General features: G+C 32.2%; 1 protein-coding gene across 1 annotated transcript; it reads right to left on the bottom strand.

The window, feature by feature from the left end:
* Positions 5694-13392, bottom strand: LOC18606425 (protein FAM63A). The gene is made up of 12 exons (XM_018118211.1): positions 12976-13392; positions 12381-12499; positions 12189-12295; positions 12011-12098; positions 9373-10447; positions 9037-9091; positions 8838-8919; positions 8577-8657; positions 7687-7791; positions 7553-7602; positions 7114-7231; positions 5694-6475 (listed from the first exon to the last, which is right to left on the bottom strand). Exons 1-12 carry the CDS (start codon positions 13211-13213, stop codon positions 6392-6394), a joined length of 2202 nt encoding a protein of 733 aa, XP_017973700.1. The 5' UTR covers positions 13214-13392; the 3' UTR covers positions 5694-6391.

Raw genomic sequence — 15001 nt, 5'->3', positions numbered from 1 at the left:
TAATAACCGTTGATCACATGAGAAATACTTCAAGTCTAATCTTTTATTTCATATTTATATTCAAAATTATTCTATACACTAACAATAATTTTTTTTTAATTTATTTTTTTAAAATCTTGTTGCATTTAAGTAGAAATATATAATAGCATTATACACACACACACACACACATATATATATATATATGATAAAAAATTAACTTGATATTATTAGGTATAATATCCAAAAAAATCCCTAAACTATTTTAAACAGTTCAAATAAATTCTTATACTTTCATTACATTCAATCAAGTCGTTATATTTTTATTTTTAACTAATTAAGTCCTTATACTTTTATTTTGAGCAAAATAAATTCTCATAATTAATTATTAATTTTGTTAAAATATCGTTTGTCATTTTCTATTACATAGTATTGATTTGACATGTTAAATTATTATAATTGAAAATGATATAACATACTGATATATTAAAATTAATAATAATCTAACCTTTCAAATAAAATAAGTAACGATGATGTGGCATATTAATTTAATATGATAATATGATCATATGACATTTTTCATTATCTATATCAACATCATGTTAGTACCATATGGATAAAAAACGATAAGTGATATTTTGATTAATGATAATTAGTCAATCATTAGTTATAAAGGCTTATTTTACTCAAAATAAAAATACAAAAATTTGATTGAATGTAATAAAAGAATAAAAGTTTATTTAATTTTTTTTTATATTTTAAGAGCTTATTTAAGCTTTATGCTATATTATTGGTATATGGACAATTAACATATAAACATATATATTTATATATATTCTGTTTTTATATCTAGTTTGTATAATCAGAAGATTGCATACTTATTTCTCCTTTCATTTCATTTTGTTTATTTTTATTGACTTTTTTTTATCAAACAAGCTAAATTTTAAATATTTTTTAATAAAATTATAAAACTTTTAAAAATTCCAAAAATTTAATATTTTTTTTAGATTTTAATTTTATATAATATTTTTTTAAAATAATAACCAAAATTAAATTCATTTGATCAAAAAAGTCAGTAAATGATAAATAAAATGAGACAAAGAGAGTATTTTTCTCCTAATTAAGTTAAAAAATATAATATTGATATTTGAAAAGGATTTTTTTTGTGAAAATCATTTTATTTAAAAGTTACATACTATCTTTTATTTAATTACTCCCCTTAAAAAACTAATGGAAAAATACTTTATTACTCATTAAGAAAAATAACCCAATCCACATTTCATGAAGGAAAAAAAAAAACAAAGAGATTTGGGGCCTGTTTGGCCTAACTTTTTTTTTTATTTAAAACTTATTATGAAGCTCTTATGAAATATAATAAATTTAAAATTAAGTTAAATCTATTTGGTAAATTTAGTTTAATAAGTTATTTTTTATAAATAAGTTGTTTGACTAAATAATTTATATAAGTTCTAATTTGGCTTAAAATTACCATAAAGGATATTTAATAAATAATTTTTTATTAATCACAAATTCCTTTGTTCATAATAGAAAAAAGTTAATTTTATTTTTTTATTTATAAAAAGTATAAAAAGTATTTTTATATAACATAAAATTTATAATTAATAATAAATCATATAAAAATGAAAACAAATAATGTTAACATTACTTTTAATAGATTAGGACATTTTTGAAATAAAAAGAAAAATTCTCTTAAAAAAGAAGCATGTTTTTGTTTAAAAAAAAAGAGAGAGAAATCTCCCTTATAGAGTTTTTTTTTAAACTACTTTTTTTGAAATTTTATTTTTTAAAAAAATTATTTTTTTAAGAGCTTTTTCAAATTCTTATTTGGTATAACTTTTACTTTTAAAATGTGGATCAGTTAAAAAAAAATCAGATCAAATAAGCACTTGTTTGGTACTTGTTTCCTTTTCTAATTTTTTCTTCTTCTTTAATAAGAAATAACTTTCTTTGACTATTTTCTTGATAAAAAAAAAAACTAAGAGAGAAAATAATATGAATAATGACACGAACACTCACATACTTAGTTCAAATCAAACAAAATGTTATTTTCACCTCTTTTATTTATATATACAAATATAACACAATTAAAATTAATTAACAGTTAATATATTACCCTATCTTAGAAGGGGTGAGGTCCAAGAGATTCAAATTTCTCATTCTCCCCTTGACTTTGTAATTTTTTTTTTTTGAACTTTATGGATGTTTCTTTGGAAAGCTATGCAATTGGATAATTCTGAGCATGTTTTTATTTTATTTTAAAGTGGACTACCATGGTCGGTACTCGGCATATCTGAAGACAAATCTTGGATGTTTCCTACTGGTGGTGGGGCCACTTTTATGACAATTTCAGGCAGTGGGTCCTACTCCATTTGAGGAAATAAAAAATAAGAAAGAAAAAGATGTAGGAGAGTTGCCATGGAGTTGATTTCAAGCAAAAAAAACTATACGACATGGAAATGCTATGGCTTCCTTGGGTTCGCCCCCCTTGTGCTTTTGGTGGAAATGTTTGCGTTGAATGCAAGGAAGTGATTTTCATTTTCCCCTTCTTATTATTGGTTTTTATATTCTTATGCAGGTTTCACACTTCACAAGTAATGTCTCGTTTATAGAAACTATGCAGATGTGTGCATACAATTGATTTAATTAAATATTTTATTTCCATAATTCCCAACTTTCTTGAGAAAAGCTTAAAATCAAAGTACAATCAGTAATGATCAAAGAGTTAGGAGCAACTGTTCTAAAAATTAGACCTAAATTAAAAAAATTAAAGTAAAATTAGATATGATGAGATGTGATTATATATCTTTCGTGCAGAATCTAACTTCTGGGACCTTTCACATGTGCTTCAAAAAGTGACGAGACAAAATGGTTATGAATAACTCTAAATATAGAAAAAATATATGCATAGATTTTTGCAAAGGAAGAAAATTTATAAGTTATAAGAAATTTCCATTTTCCCTTTTTTTTTAAAAGCATAAGTTTTTTTTAAAAGAAATAAAAAAAATTAAACTTTATTCTTTTAATAAAAAGATCTTATACTGATTAGTTAATAAATTAAATATTCAAGTATTTTTAAAAAGTAAAAGTTAATTAAGTTTAAATCAAATATTGTAAAAGTCAAAGTTATATTGTTATCTTTATTTTGGGGTCAACGATGGACGGCGAGAACTTAAAAACGGAATCTCTAGTCACGTAATATGATTTTTTCACAAAACATGACTTGCGATTAAGTATATGAATTGGACAATTGATATGATAAGGACTATGACAATATTATCGTGTCAAGCAAAAAAGAAAAAACTTGAGAAGTTCTAAAGCATCTAATGCTCGAAAAATTTGATTCATGAGTGAAACTTTGATATGATAAAAAGACGACAATAAAAATATTTTGAAAATGGTCAATTATTGAATTTAATATAAAATATTATTAAAAATAATATATTTTAAAAAATATTGACAATTATAGTAAAATTTTATAAATTAATAACTTCTATTAAGTAATATTTTTGATCAGTTCTAACTTGAGACCAATGTGATATATTAATCATTTATTAAAAAATTTATAAGATAATAATTAAAAAATATATAACGCTCACTTAATATATAAATTAATAATCTCTTTATATATCAAAATTATATATAAAAAGTTTATGAAAATATGACTCAAATATGATTTTTTTTAAAATGAATGTCTCATTGGATCTCATCTATAACTTTTTTAAAAAAATTAAGAAATTCTAGTATAGTATTCTCATATTGTAAAAGAAAATCATGCATTGTGATTTTTGCTTTGAATGCATTTATCATATTGAACTTCATCTCATTTTACATTTTTCATGACATTCTCAATAATTTGCTCACCCCGAATAATAATAATAATTAATAATTCGATAATTAGGTAAAGTTTGTATAATCATAACACACCATGCATATATTAAGTTCAATATTAAAAAAAAAAGAAAATATCTTAATAGATTAATTTTTTATTAATTAATGTATAAATTAATAAACTATTCATTCATCTATTAATTAATAAATTTTCCTGATCTCAAAAGTATTAATTGATAGAAGTTTTATGAAATCTTTACAATAAAATTTAAGTCTACAAATATCTACTTGGATCAAATTGAATTACTATAAACTTTGTTACCACGAACAAGAAATTAAGGGGAAAGAAAAGAAATAAAGAGAAAAGAAAGAGAAAGAGTTGGAAGGTTAATGACGTAATTCCCAAGAAAAAAGAAAAGAAAAGAAAAGTGCAGCATCGGCGTTGGAGGTGGTGGAAGTAGAAGTGGGGTCAGCGTCACAGCTGTAGCTTTGTCCTATTCCCAAACCTAAGATTGCGACACCCTCAGCCTCAAGGGACCACCCTAATTTTTTTTTTTTGTTTTCCATTAACTCATTTATACCTACTAATAAAACAACTCCCACAAAAACAGTGGTCCCTCCTTCCCAACCCTCATCACTAAAATATCCTCAAAACCTTTTGTTTTAAAAAATAAAATAGAATAAACTTAATACATAAATGAATACTATCTAATTACTAATATTACATATACGTATGCAATTTGGATTTTGGATGGATGTGGGTGTTGTCAAAATCATCAACCCCACAATCCATCCTTTCCATCTGTTTTTCCCTTTCTTTTCCTATTTGTTCTTCTTTTCTCGCATTCTTCTGTAACCTCACAAAGTTCACACCTCCTCTCCAAAGTCAATAATCATGATTTTTAGGGTAACCCACAAATTATAAACATTGATATTATAAAAATTGGTATTATCCAACTAACCAATTAAAAAAGTAATAATACAATTTGGTCTAATGATCTAGTTTTCTGGCATTGTTTAGTGTCTTGAATCGTCTAGTAATAACTAATGCCTATTGTTCTAGAACATTAGATTATTAATTACTATGTATTCATCATATAAAAAAGTTTGACGACCACACCCGATTAGATTACTAGGAACCTTTGCATGGTTTGTTTGTGTAGGTTTTTTTCCTTTTGGTAATCTGGAAATAAAGGAAAAATATCAAATCATGGGCAGATGTTGAAGGAAGAAAAGGGCCAGGTTGTCGGTGCTTAGTCGGAATCTGTACGTTACGGTCTCAGCCTATTGCTGTTGGTTATTAGCTTTGTGGGTCCTGAAAGAAATTAGATTGGTTGGTTCCTTTTATTTTTATTTATCTAAAAAATAAATAAATTGGTTGGTTGCATTGTACAATTATATGTTACAAGGTCTATCATTTGGCTTTAATTATTTATTTATAATCGCAGCAATATTAAGCGACGAATCCCCGATTTTCCAACTTCCATGGTACAAATTTCAAAGGGTTTTGGTATTGCGAACGCATGAGAAGAAAGTGTTGTGATTGAAGATGCAACAACATCCCCATCGATAAAAACTTTTGTCGTAGTTTCGGTTGCATTTGGACAAAAGAAAATTGCTTGCTTTTCAGACTGAGAGCACTGCTTTTGCTCTCAAACCATAATGCTCCAAAGTTGAATGTCACGTTTATAATTTTTTTGTTAAAGTAAATCTTTGATTTATCCATCTTCCAATATGCAAGTACCACGTGATCAAAGATTTTTATGAATTGATTGATATATTGTGACATGTTTCAACTTCCAAGCGCGAGAAGGTAAAACATTTTAAGGTTTAGTGATGAGAAAGGATTTGAAGAAAAAACGAAGTGAATAAGAAATTGAACACATACATTTTTTACCGGATACCAAGTGGTTATAGAGTCTAGTTACTCCAGTGACAAGTCAATTAAAGATGAGGCCCAGACCTTGGTCGACGCTGACACTACAAGAAGCAATTGATGTTGAAGGCATCGAGAATTGACCAGAGAGAACAAACCCTACGCCATATACAGACTCTTTCAAAAATTGAATCCCCAAATGCTGCTCTTGTCAATTTGTTGTGCTCCATCACCATCACGCCTCTGTCCCAAATGTGCTGCTGCTTTGATAACAATGTTCCCAGCATGACTTTTTCCACTCTGGGCTACTCCTTCATGAACGAGGTGAGGGGAGGCGGGGTGAGGTGAGGTGAGGTATGTTCAAGTTTCCCACGGGTCACGCTGAGCTTGCTTATGATTGGGACCACAAAATTTGCAATTTCCGAGAAACACGGATGCTTAAAATAACATAAAAACTGTTGAAGAGTACGCTGCCAGCATGGAAGAAAGATTGGTTCTAGGCTTTGGATAGAGTGAAGTGCTATTGCGGTATATAGTTCCTTCTTTTTCTTTTTTACAGTCAAAACCTTGGATCTAAAATGCCATGCATGGTTAATCAGGGTTTTATTAGTGTCGAAATACAATGGGACCAAGACAGACAAACCATTTACAATAAGACCACCTCCCAAATGCATTGATGGCGAAAACTCACATCACGATACACTTGTCTTTTGATTTTGCATCTTGCTTTGATGATGAAGATGAAGAGTTCCTTCCGCTGTTTCTTGGCACCTGCAAAATGCCACTTCTGCCATTTAGAATTAATGTTCTGCAACACGAGGCATACAGTGTCCATCTATAAATTGAAGTCAAGATGTCTGACAGGAGGAGTGGCAAATAATTATAATTATAGATTACTAATAATTGTTGTTTGTGCTAGAGTGCTAGTCGGATCAGTAATAACAAGCTTATTAAAGTCACACCAACTAATTATCTTTCGGGCAGCCAGTAGATCATCAACACACAGTCTAATTCATGACTGCATTTAGGTACTAATGGAAAGACCAATTTAATCTCAAACATTTGCAGACGGTTTCAGATCTTATCACAAAAATTTCTAATAGAATAGTCTCTTCTTATCATTCCACACTGCTACCGAAGTAATGATAAAAAGTACCTACTTCATAGCCCCATCTTTGCAACGCATAACTCTTCCATCTAAACAGCTCCCTTACTAAACAAAGTATATTTCACAACAATAGTTTATCACTTCGCTTAAAAACCCATGTAAGACCAGCTGTGTTTGGGAAAAGAAAGCCCTTCACACCACAAATAAGTGCACACACCCCGATGTAGGATCCAAGAATCAGTGATCAGACGCTAAGATGACAGTTATTCAGAATGTTTAGATGGAAGAGGGAGTAAAATACCTGGGGACCTGTTACTAATCTTGAAGCACCTACAATGGGTGGCTGCTGGACATTCTGACGCTGTGGCTGTTGTTCAAACTCTTGTTGCTGTAGAGCTATTGCGAGCTGTAAGTCAGAGCTGCGATAATAACACCATACGGTTAATAAAAATTGTCATACCTGAGCATCATGAAGAACCATTAAAAAAAAAAAAGAAAATTTTAATTCATTCAAGAAAGATTTTAAAAAATATTTTAACATGATCACTTTTCCAAAATTAATTATAAAAAATACAGCAATATTTCAGAAATATTATCTAATGAATGTCTTAAAACCACAGAATAATGGCTTCCAAGAATTAAGCAGTTATTGAGATTCAGTTAAAAACTATTGACATCAAGAGAAATTATTGTATAACAAATTATTATTAATACACATAAACAAGAGCTTGGATAATTACGTTATGTCCAATCCTGCTTGAGCTGCACTATCAATGCTGGCAATGTAGTCCTGTGGCATGTAAATCTTATGTAAGTTTCATTAAAGTCATTCATACCATCAGTCAAAAGTTTCTTGCCAAAAGGAAACACATACAGCAGTACTAGCCATCGCATTTTGTTCATCCCAAGTGGCAGTGGCATGACTATCCACCTTGAATTCCTTGAAGTTACCAGTCATAAACAGTGTGTCTCCATTGACCTGAAAGCATGGGGAGTTAAATTTTGGATACCAAACTTCAGAAAAGAATCAATAACAGAAACATCATAGGTTCTCAACAGTTAGAAGGTTCAAATTTAAAATTTTAAGATTTTAGCAACATTTTGCTCTCATTTTTCAATTTTTATTTTATTTTGTTAGGATGCTGGAAGGGACAAAAACAATGAACAAACAAAATAATAGGACAAAACCACATCACCAAATGAAGAACATTTAAAAGGTACTAGTATTATGGATCACATAAGGAAAATATGTCTTAGAAGCCATTTTTTATTTTTTTGCCATTTAAGCACGGTGGTTTAGCTTAAGAACCTCTTTCAAGGCAAAGCATGGAGAAAGATCTAGTTTTCCTTCAAAGCACAATATTTCAGGAGTGATATTCTGCCCCTCATTCATAATCATAGTTGCTACATCAACAAACAGGAACACACACAACTATAGCTAGAGCCTCCAATACTAAAACCATTGGCAGGCATAGATTTTTGTTTCCTCGGTAAGAGATATTTTCCATCATTTCATAATGCAAGTAAAAAACGCTTGTAACATCCCAGCTAAACATCACAACATACTTCATGATAGCCCCACGATGCAGAGGCCACAGCACTACTGGCTAAAGATCCTTCTTTGTGACTACAATATTCTTTGAGACTATAAATTAAGAACAATGTAAACAATCCACCTAACTAATTTTGACTACAATAATAAATGACACCCAAAACTCAAAAAAGTGATCCTTGGTTAAGAAGATTGGTAGGTAACAATTTTACCTCATTTAGCTTCTCCCAAACCAAATCAGGCTGATTTAGATAGCCTTGGTCAGTAGCTAGTAGATAGAGTTCACCGTCATACTGCAAATAAAATGAGATTCAATAAATCACACGATAACTAAAAGTTGACTAAGCAAAGAAACCTGGTTCACATATCAGCTTATTAATTTAGTCAAGTTCTTCAACTGTTACAAGCATAATTGGCAGTTCATAGACAGCCACAGCAATAATTCACAGAAAGAAGTGGTTCCAGCTCCTAACCTTAAACATGGTGCTGAAATGATTATTACGAAAGAAAACACAAAGCTCACGTTCTTTAAGACCATCTTGTAAGCAAAAAAGCCTGCAAAATATATAAATAGTCACTATACGACAAGCTTCATCATACCATATAAATAAAGATGTAATAGACTCGAGAAGGAATTAGATCTTTAAACATCTAAACAGCTACTCAACATACCCATAAAAGGTCAATTGACTAGCGTTGTTCTTCAAGAAGTTTGCAATCAGTTCCCCTGAAGAGCATTGAGAAGATGAATGGTAAGTTATCTTTGAATAAACACATGAAAATAGTACGACAATAAAATTGCATTTGGTTAAAAAAAGCAAATAACTTTTTTATGAATTAGAAATTAAAAATTAAACTTTAATGGATAAGAAAATAAATTATTTTTACTTTATAGCAATTCTTAAGAAAGCAACAACCAACAAAAAAAGGACCTCAAATTAATTGAAAAAACATTTACACACTCTACGAGGATATAGGTTTACATTTTCTATAAGGTGCACCACTAACCTTGTTGTGGAGTAATTTCATCTTTAGACCTCACATTGCAGCCCTCTACAGCTTTTTTGTCAGCTTGTTCTGCAAGAATCACCTCACCTTCATATATAGGCTCCCGGTCTTCATATGTTGTTGTTACTGAATCTAATATGCATTCTTCTCCTTCATATATAGGTTCACTTCCATCAAGACTAGAAGTAAAAGCTTCTGGCACATCTGCATGATGTATTCTTCCACTAGATGAATCAGAATCGGCATTTTGTATAGACACGGATGATACTTCTGTCATGTCACATCCGTTCACATTATCTGGAATTTTTTGAGCATCAGTTGCAGAAGTGGATTGAGTCTCAATCTTTTCACCCCCTGGTGAAATTTCAGTGTTGTTTCCATCTATACATGCAGTATCCTTTGCCAGTGAAACAGGAACCGCACCTTCAATCTGGCTTAATTCATCAGCACTACTCCACTTAACAATCGTAGTCTCAACACTGCTCTTCTCAACCACATCATTAGAAAGGGTAGGTTCTCCAGATATAACATACGATGATTGATTCTGATTAACCCCATCAGTCTTTGAGAACACTTCCCTTGTGATGGTCTCAAAAAATGTCTTACTACCACTATCATTGCTCAAGGCATTGCAATTATCTGAAAAGGATGGTTCATGCCAATGCAAGTTTTGATCTTCAACACCTTTGTCCCCCTCTGGTGTATCTACAGAGTCTACAGAAACAAGGTTCTTTAAACATGATCTTTCATCTAAACTGCCAGGATCACCAACTGAGGTTGGCAATTCAGCCTCTGATAATTTCAAGGCTCTCAATAACTCTGCTTCCTCCTCAAGATCTCCTTTTCTTAATCTTTGCTGATCAGATGCAGAACGAGGAGAATCATCAAAAGATCTGGTTTTTGACAGGCTAGGAGACGGAACTCCTAGAGTGGCAGTTGTTGCAGCAGCAAAATCCACACAATCTTCAGAATTATTTTTACGTGAAACCTCCATATTTCGTGTTTCCAATGCAACAAGCTCTCCCATAATTGCATTATATGATTTTGACCCAATGGCACTAGCAGTTTCATAGTCCTGGTAAACGTTCACCGTGAGAATAAACCATCAAATCCTGGCCCAATTCATATGTTTAAGGGATATGTGATTAAACTAATATCATGATGTACAGGATCAAACCTTGTACACCTGAAACATAAAACCATGCAGGAATGGAAGTCTAAGAAAAATAACAGAACCCTCGTAATATAAACACTAACTAGAAATAAAATGTATAGTACAAATCAAATTTAATGTAATAATCTTGGAAAGTAAGCAATATGATCTGATTATAAATGAACATCAAAAAGATTAAAAACCTAGCAGGCATCATCAGATATTGCAGAGATTGACCAACAATCTCCAACAATAAACAAAAAAACAAAAAAAAAATAACCACATTGAGTTCAATTCAAAGTATAAACATAAAATTTGTTTCCTATGAACTTAACATGACTTTCCTGATTTATTGCCTTAAATATTCTACCCAAAAAGTAAGCTGATGTTCCCCATGCAATCATGTTCCAAATAAATTCGTCTCAAAATCTGATATTACTCAAATTCCAAAAATCCTCCCAACCACACTTTCAACCAAACAGCACTGGTTGTTGAAGCCATAATCATTGGGCAATAAACCATAGACATCCTATACAGGGACTAGTTCTATCTCAAACATTAGAAATTTGATACATGACAAAATCTAAAGTCCAATGCAACTTAAATTGTAAAATGAATGTCCAGCCAAACAAGCTACAGAATACAACTTGAATTAATCTGCGGTCATGTACCCTGCATACACCCTTGTTAACCATGAAGCACAAATCAGTCCATTAATGTCACAAGAGCCCAACTACCTTGGTGTGTCATCTCAAGGAGGTAAGCTGCCAAGACAATTGAAAACAAAGTTTTCTTGTCTAAGGGTTAGTTGTGTTTGTCTTGAATGCTGCATCTATGGTTTACTTTGTCAGCCCTTAATCATCTAAAAAGTTGGAAGTTACACACCATGCAACCAGAAAAATAGTCAAGATCATGCAAGAAACTATACACTTCAGCACATTGCTTCAACTATTGTAGCCCCAGTTTTTGAACAGTAGATAGAAATGAATATGCTTTACTGCAAACTAGCAAATGCTCCTTGGCCCAAGCTACATTTTTCTATTCGATCAAATTTAGAGCTGCTAAGTTTCATCAAAAATGCACTTCTAGGGCTGTTACTACAAAGCCTAAAAGATTTTTTTCTTTTTTTTTAATTTTCAGTTCATACTGTGATAAGATCAAAATGCGCAAAAGGCACATAATCTCTTGGTGAGAAAGAAATGATCTTAGTTCATTGCCAGTACTTCAAGGCAAGCAAGCATACTGAGAAACTTATTTAACTGAAATAAGGAAAAAGAGCAGTAGGCACGTAACAGGCTTTTTGTGGGTTACTTAAGGAGCTAGACAGGACTAATGAGATGACATGATGTGTACCTCACTGTGCCACAGAAGATGCATATGACAATCATGCAATTGACTAAGGCAATAACAGCATGTAAAATACACAATTTGGATCAGTTCATAAATACTTGCATGTGAGCTATATGTGGCTGAAAAACAACATACCTGAGGATCAACAATCCAACCATGATAAAGGGGAATATCAAGCAGGTCAAATATGGCACACTCAGGAGTGAACTCAAAATCATCTATTCTGCAAGTCAAACACATAATTCAACAAGGATTGCAGAAAGAGGCGATTTGTAGGAGAAAATTAAAGAGAGAAAGAAAGGAAAAAGCCAACCTCCTGAATTTTATATTTACATCAATCCCGGTTGCAAGGCAAGGGAGTAAATCAATTGCATCCGCAATATTCTGCTGTTGATTCTCAACATATCCTGCATCTTTATTCTACATGCCAAAAGGATTCATCAGTATCATCCTACTATACCAGCAACAAGCAAACGACCCAAGCATATAAAAGGAAAGAAATTACATTGACATTACTGTTGGAATCAATGAGGCGCTCGGCCACCAGTGAAAGCAATTTCTCCTGCGAAACTTCGGATATTTCAGGACTCAGGTTCAAATTGTTCCTTAAAAGGAGAATATTACCTGTCACAGCCCCCAAAAAATGTTCAGCGTCAAAACTTAATTATCTGCAACCCTGGTCTCCATATAAACAATATGATAAATTGACGAATTAGAAATATGATCATGTTTCTAATTCAATTTATTGACAGAAAATTTCATTTCCAATTTTTTTTCTTCTTTCGTTCTCAGCCTAAGGTCTTTCACTAGCAACAGAAAGAACAATAAAGAAATAAAAAAAAAACCCTAAGCATAATCAAACATTTGAATTGTCCAACGAAATCGATTCTACGTCGCTCCAGAAAACAATCAATCGAAAATTGAATCGAAATCCTCCAACTTCCTTTAACTAACATTAGTAACCTAAGACCTAAACCAGACATTAAATTCAATAAGCTAAAGAATTTTCAATCCGAAATTTTCTTATAAACCACATAAAGATAAATAATAATAAAAAGAAATGGAATTTAAAACCCTAGAAATGGAAAGAGAGGAGTTACAGATGGCGAGGAGAGGGCAAGGTCCATTGTCGTTTTGGAGAATGATAGGCGTGGTACGACCTAAGAACTGGATTGTCTTAGTCTTGTGCATGCACTCTTTAATATCTTCTTGCTTTTCTTGTTCTTGATTCTGTTCATCTTTCACCGCTTCTTCCTTCGATTCAGATACAGAAGAAGGAGAAGGCGAAGAAGAAGAAGCTGCAGGCGCATCAGGATGAGGAGCTGCAGCAGCGGACATTTTCAATCTGCTTTTGCTTCCGAGACGAACTCGATCACGGAAAATATTGTTTACTAAAAATGAAAAGAAGGAAAGGAAACTTTGTTTCTTTTTTGGCACTAAAACGACTAGCTTTGCTAGAGAGTTTTAAACTTACGAAGAGAGATCACAAAAGGCCGTGGAGGAAATGGAAAGTGAACGATTATTAAGGGCCGCTTTTATTTCGACGGCAACACCAATGTTTTTTCCTTTTTCACCTTTTGTTTATTTTTACATAACGAAACCATAATTTCATTTTATCTTGTAATAAAAATCCATAACTAAAATTTCACAGGCATTATGCACTATTATAATTTTAAAATTAAAATGTTCAAAAATAAAAGACAATATTTATATCAGACTTATTTATTATTGAATGCCAGCTTTTCCAAAAACTATTAATTGCAATGTATATGTAACGGCAAGGAAGAAATCGTCACGTGCTAAAAAAAATTGTTTGACTTTGCACTGTAGAGAGGTGATAAATTAGCCTGATTTAACGGATTTGATTTCATTTCTCTTCTTTCTTTCTGTGTTTATACCAAGCTGAAACAGCAGTTACAGCTATTAGCTTAGCTAGATAGCAGATAGTCCAAAAGTTTTTCCGCTAGAGGACACCATCAAAGGATTAGTCTTGCATTCTTAGCAACCAAGAAAAGGAAATAACAGGTAAAGTTGTAGCAGTTAGGAGTATAATTGGGGCCATGATCAGATTAAGTCTTGACGTATGGGGGCTTGACTTTTATTCATTTACAATAATAATTCAGTTTTAAAGAAATGAAAAGAAAAGAAAAGAATGCTTCTAATTCTACCATCAATAGGTTTTATATGTATAGTGAATTTTAGCATGATGATTGATTCCTCTAGTAAACGAGTTTTAGTTTAATCTAATTTTGAATTGACTCTGTGTGTGGTATAATTTGGCTAATTTATTTGATTGAAGTAGGTACTATTGATTTCACTTGGTACTTGTACTGAGTTGGGGTGTGTGTATGGAAAGGTCATTTTTCACGAGTGAATCTGTCCGGGCAGGTGACGGAAAGATTGTCTGCAAGGACTGCAGCCAGCCTATTAGTACGTTTGTGTGGCAGGACTACCGAGTCTAGCAGAGAATGAGCTGGCAATTTACATTGTCGACGACTTTAAGTCTACCAATTCCTGGGAAGCGAATAAATATCAGTTGCCATTCCCGGCTTTCATTCGGTCGTGTTGTGTTGATTTATTTTATTTTATCAGTTGGTTCTCGTTTCAAAGACCCATTATGAGCCTGACCCCAAACAAGTAAGAAGACAAATTGCAATCAACTCTAGCTTGGGTTTTGGTCTTTGATTCAGGCTCCCACAGCTTTTAGAACCCATTTGCCGATTACTACCTGATCCAGGTTCAGCCTAGCCCAGAACTTAGAAGCAAAAACCAACCTAATGCATTATGGGTCAATCTCAACCATCATGGGCTAGCTAAACAGCGGGTGGTGAGGAAATGTGTGGGTGGACCACGAGTTGGTAAAAATTAAATCTGTAGGGCCGAGAGCAGCTGCTGGATGGTCATTTTCACTTTTATTACGTGATCCCCATTTTGTACAATGAAAATCATTCCACGATGGTGGTGGATAGGGGTGACCATTTACCACGTGGTGGGGGGGGTGGGGGGAGTGTCCCAGAAAACAGTATGATTATTGTACGTGAGAGGTCAGGGACTTAGGTTAAAAAGTAGGGTTGCGCAAATTGTCCAGGCTCATGGACTTCTCAAAAGTAAAGAGGGGCAGAGGCA

The sequence above is a fragment of the Theobroma cacao genome, chromosome 3 (assembly GCF_000208745.1).
Source record: "Theobroma cacao cultivar B97-61/B2 chromosome 3, Criollo_cocoa_genome_V2, whole genome shotgun sequence".
Classification (NCBI taxonomy): domain Eukaryota; kingdom Viridiplantae; phylum Streptophyta; class Magnoliopsida; order Malvales; family Malvaceae; genus Theobroma; species Theobroma cacao.
This window is presented reverse-complemented; position numbering and strand designations above follow the sequence as displayed.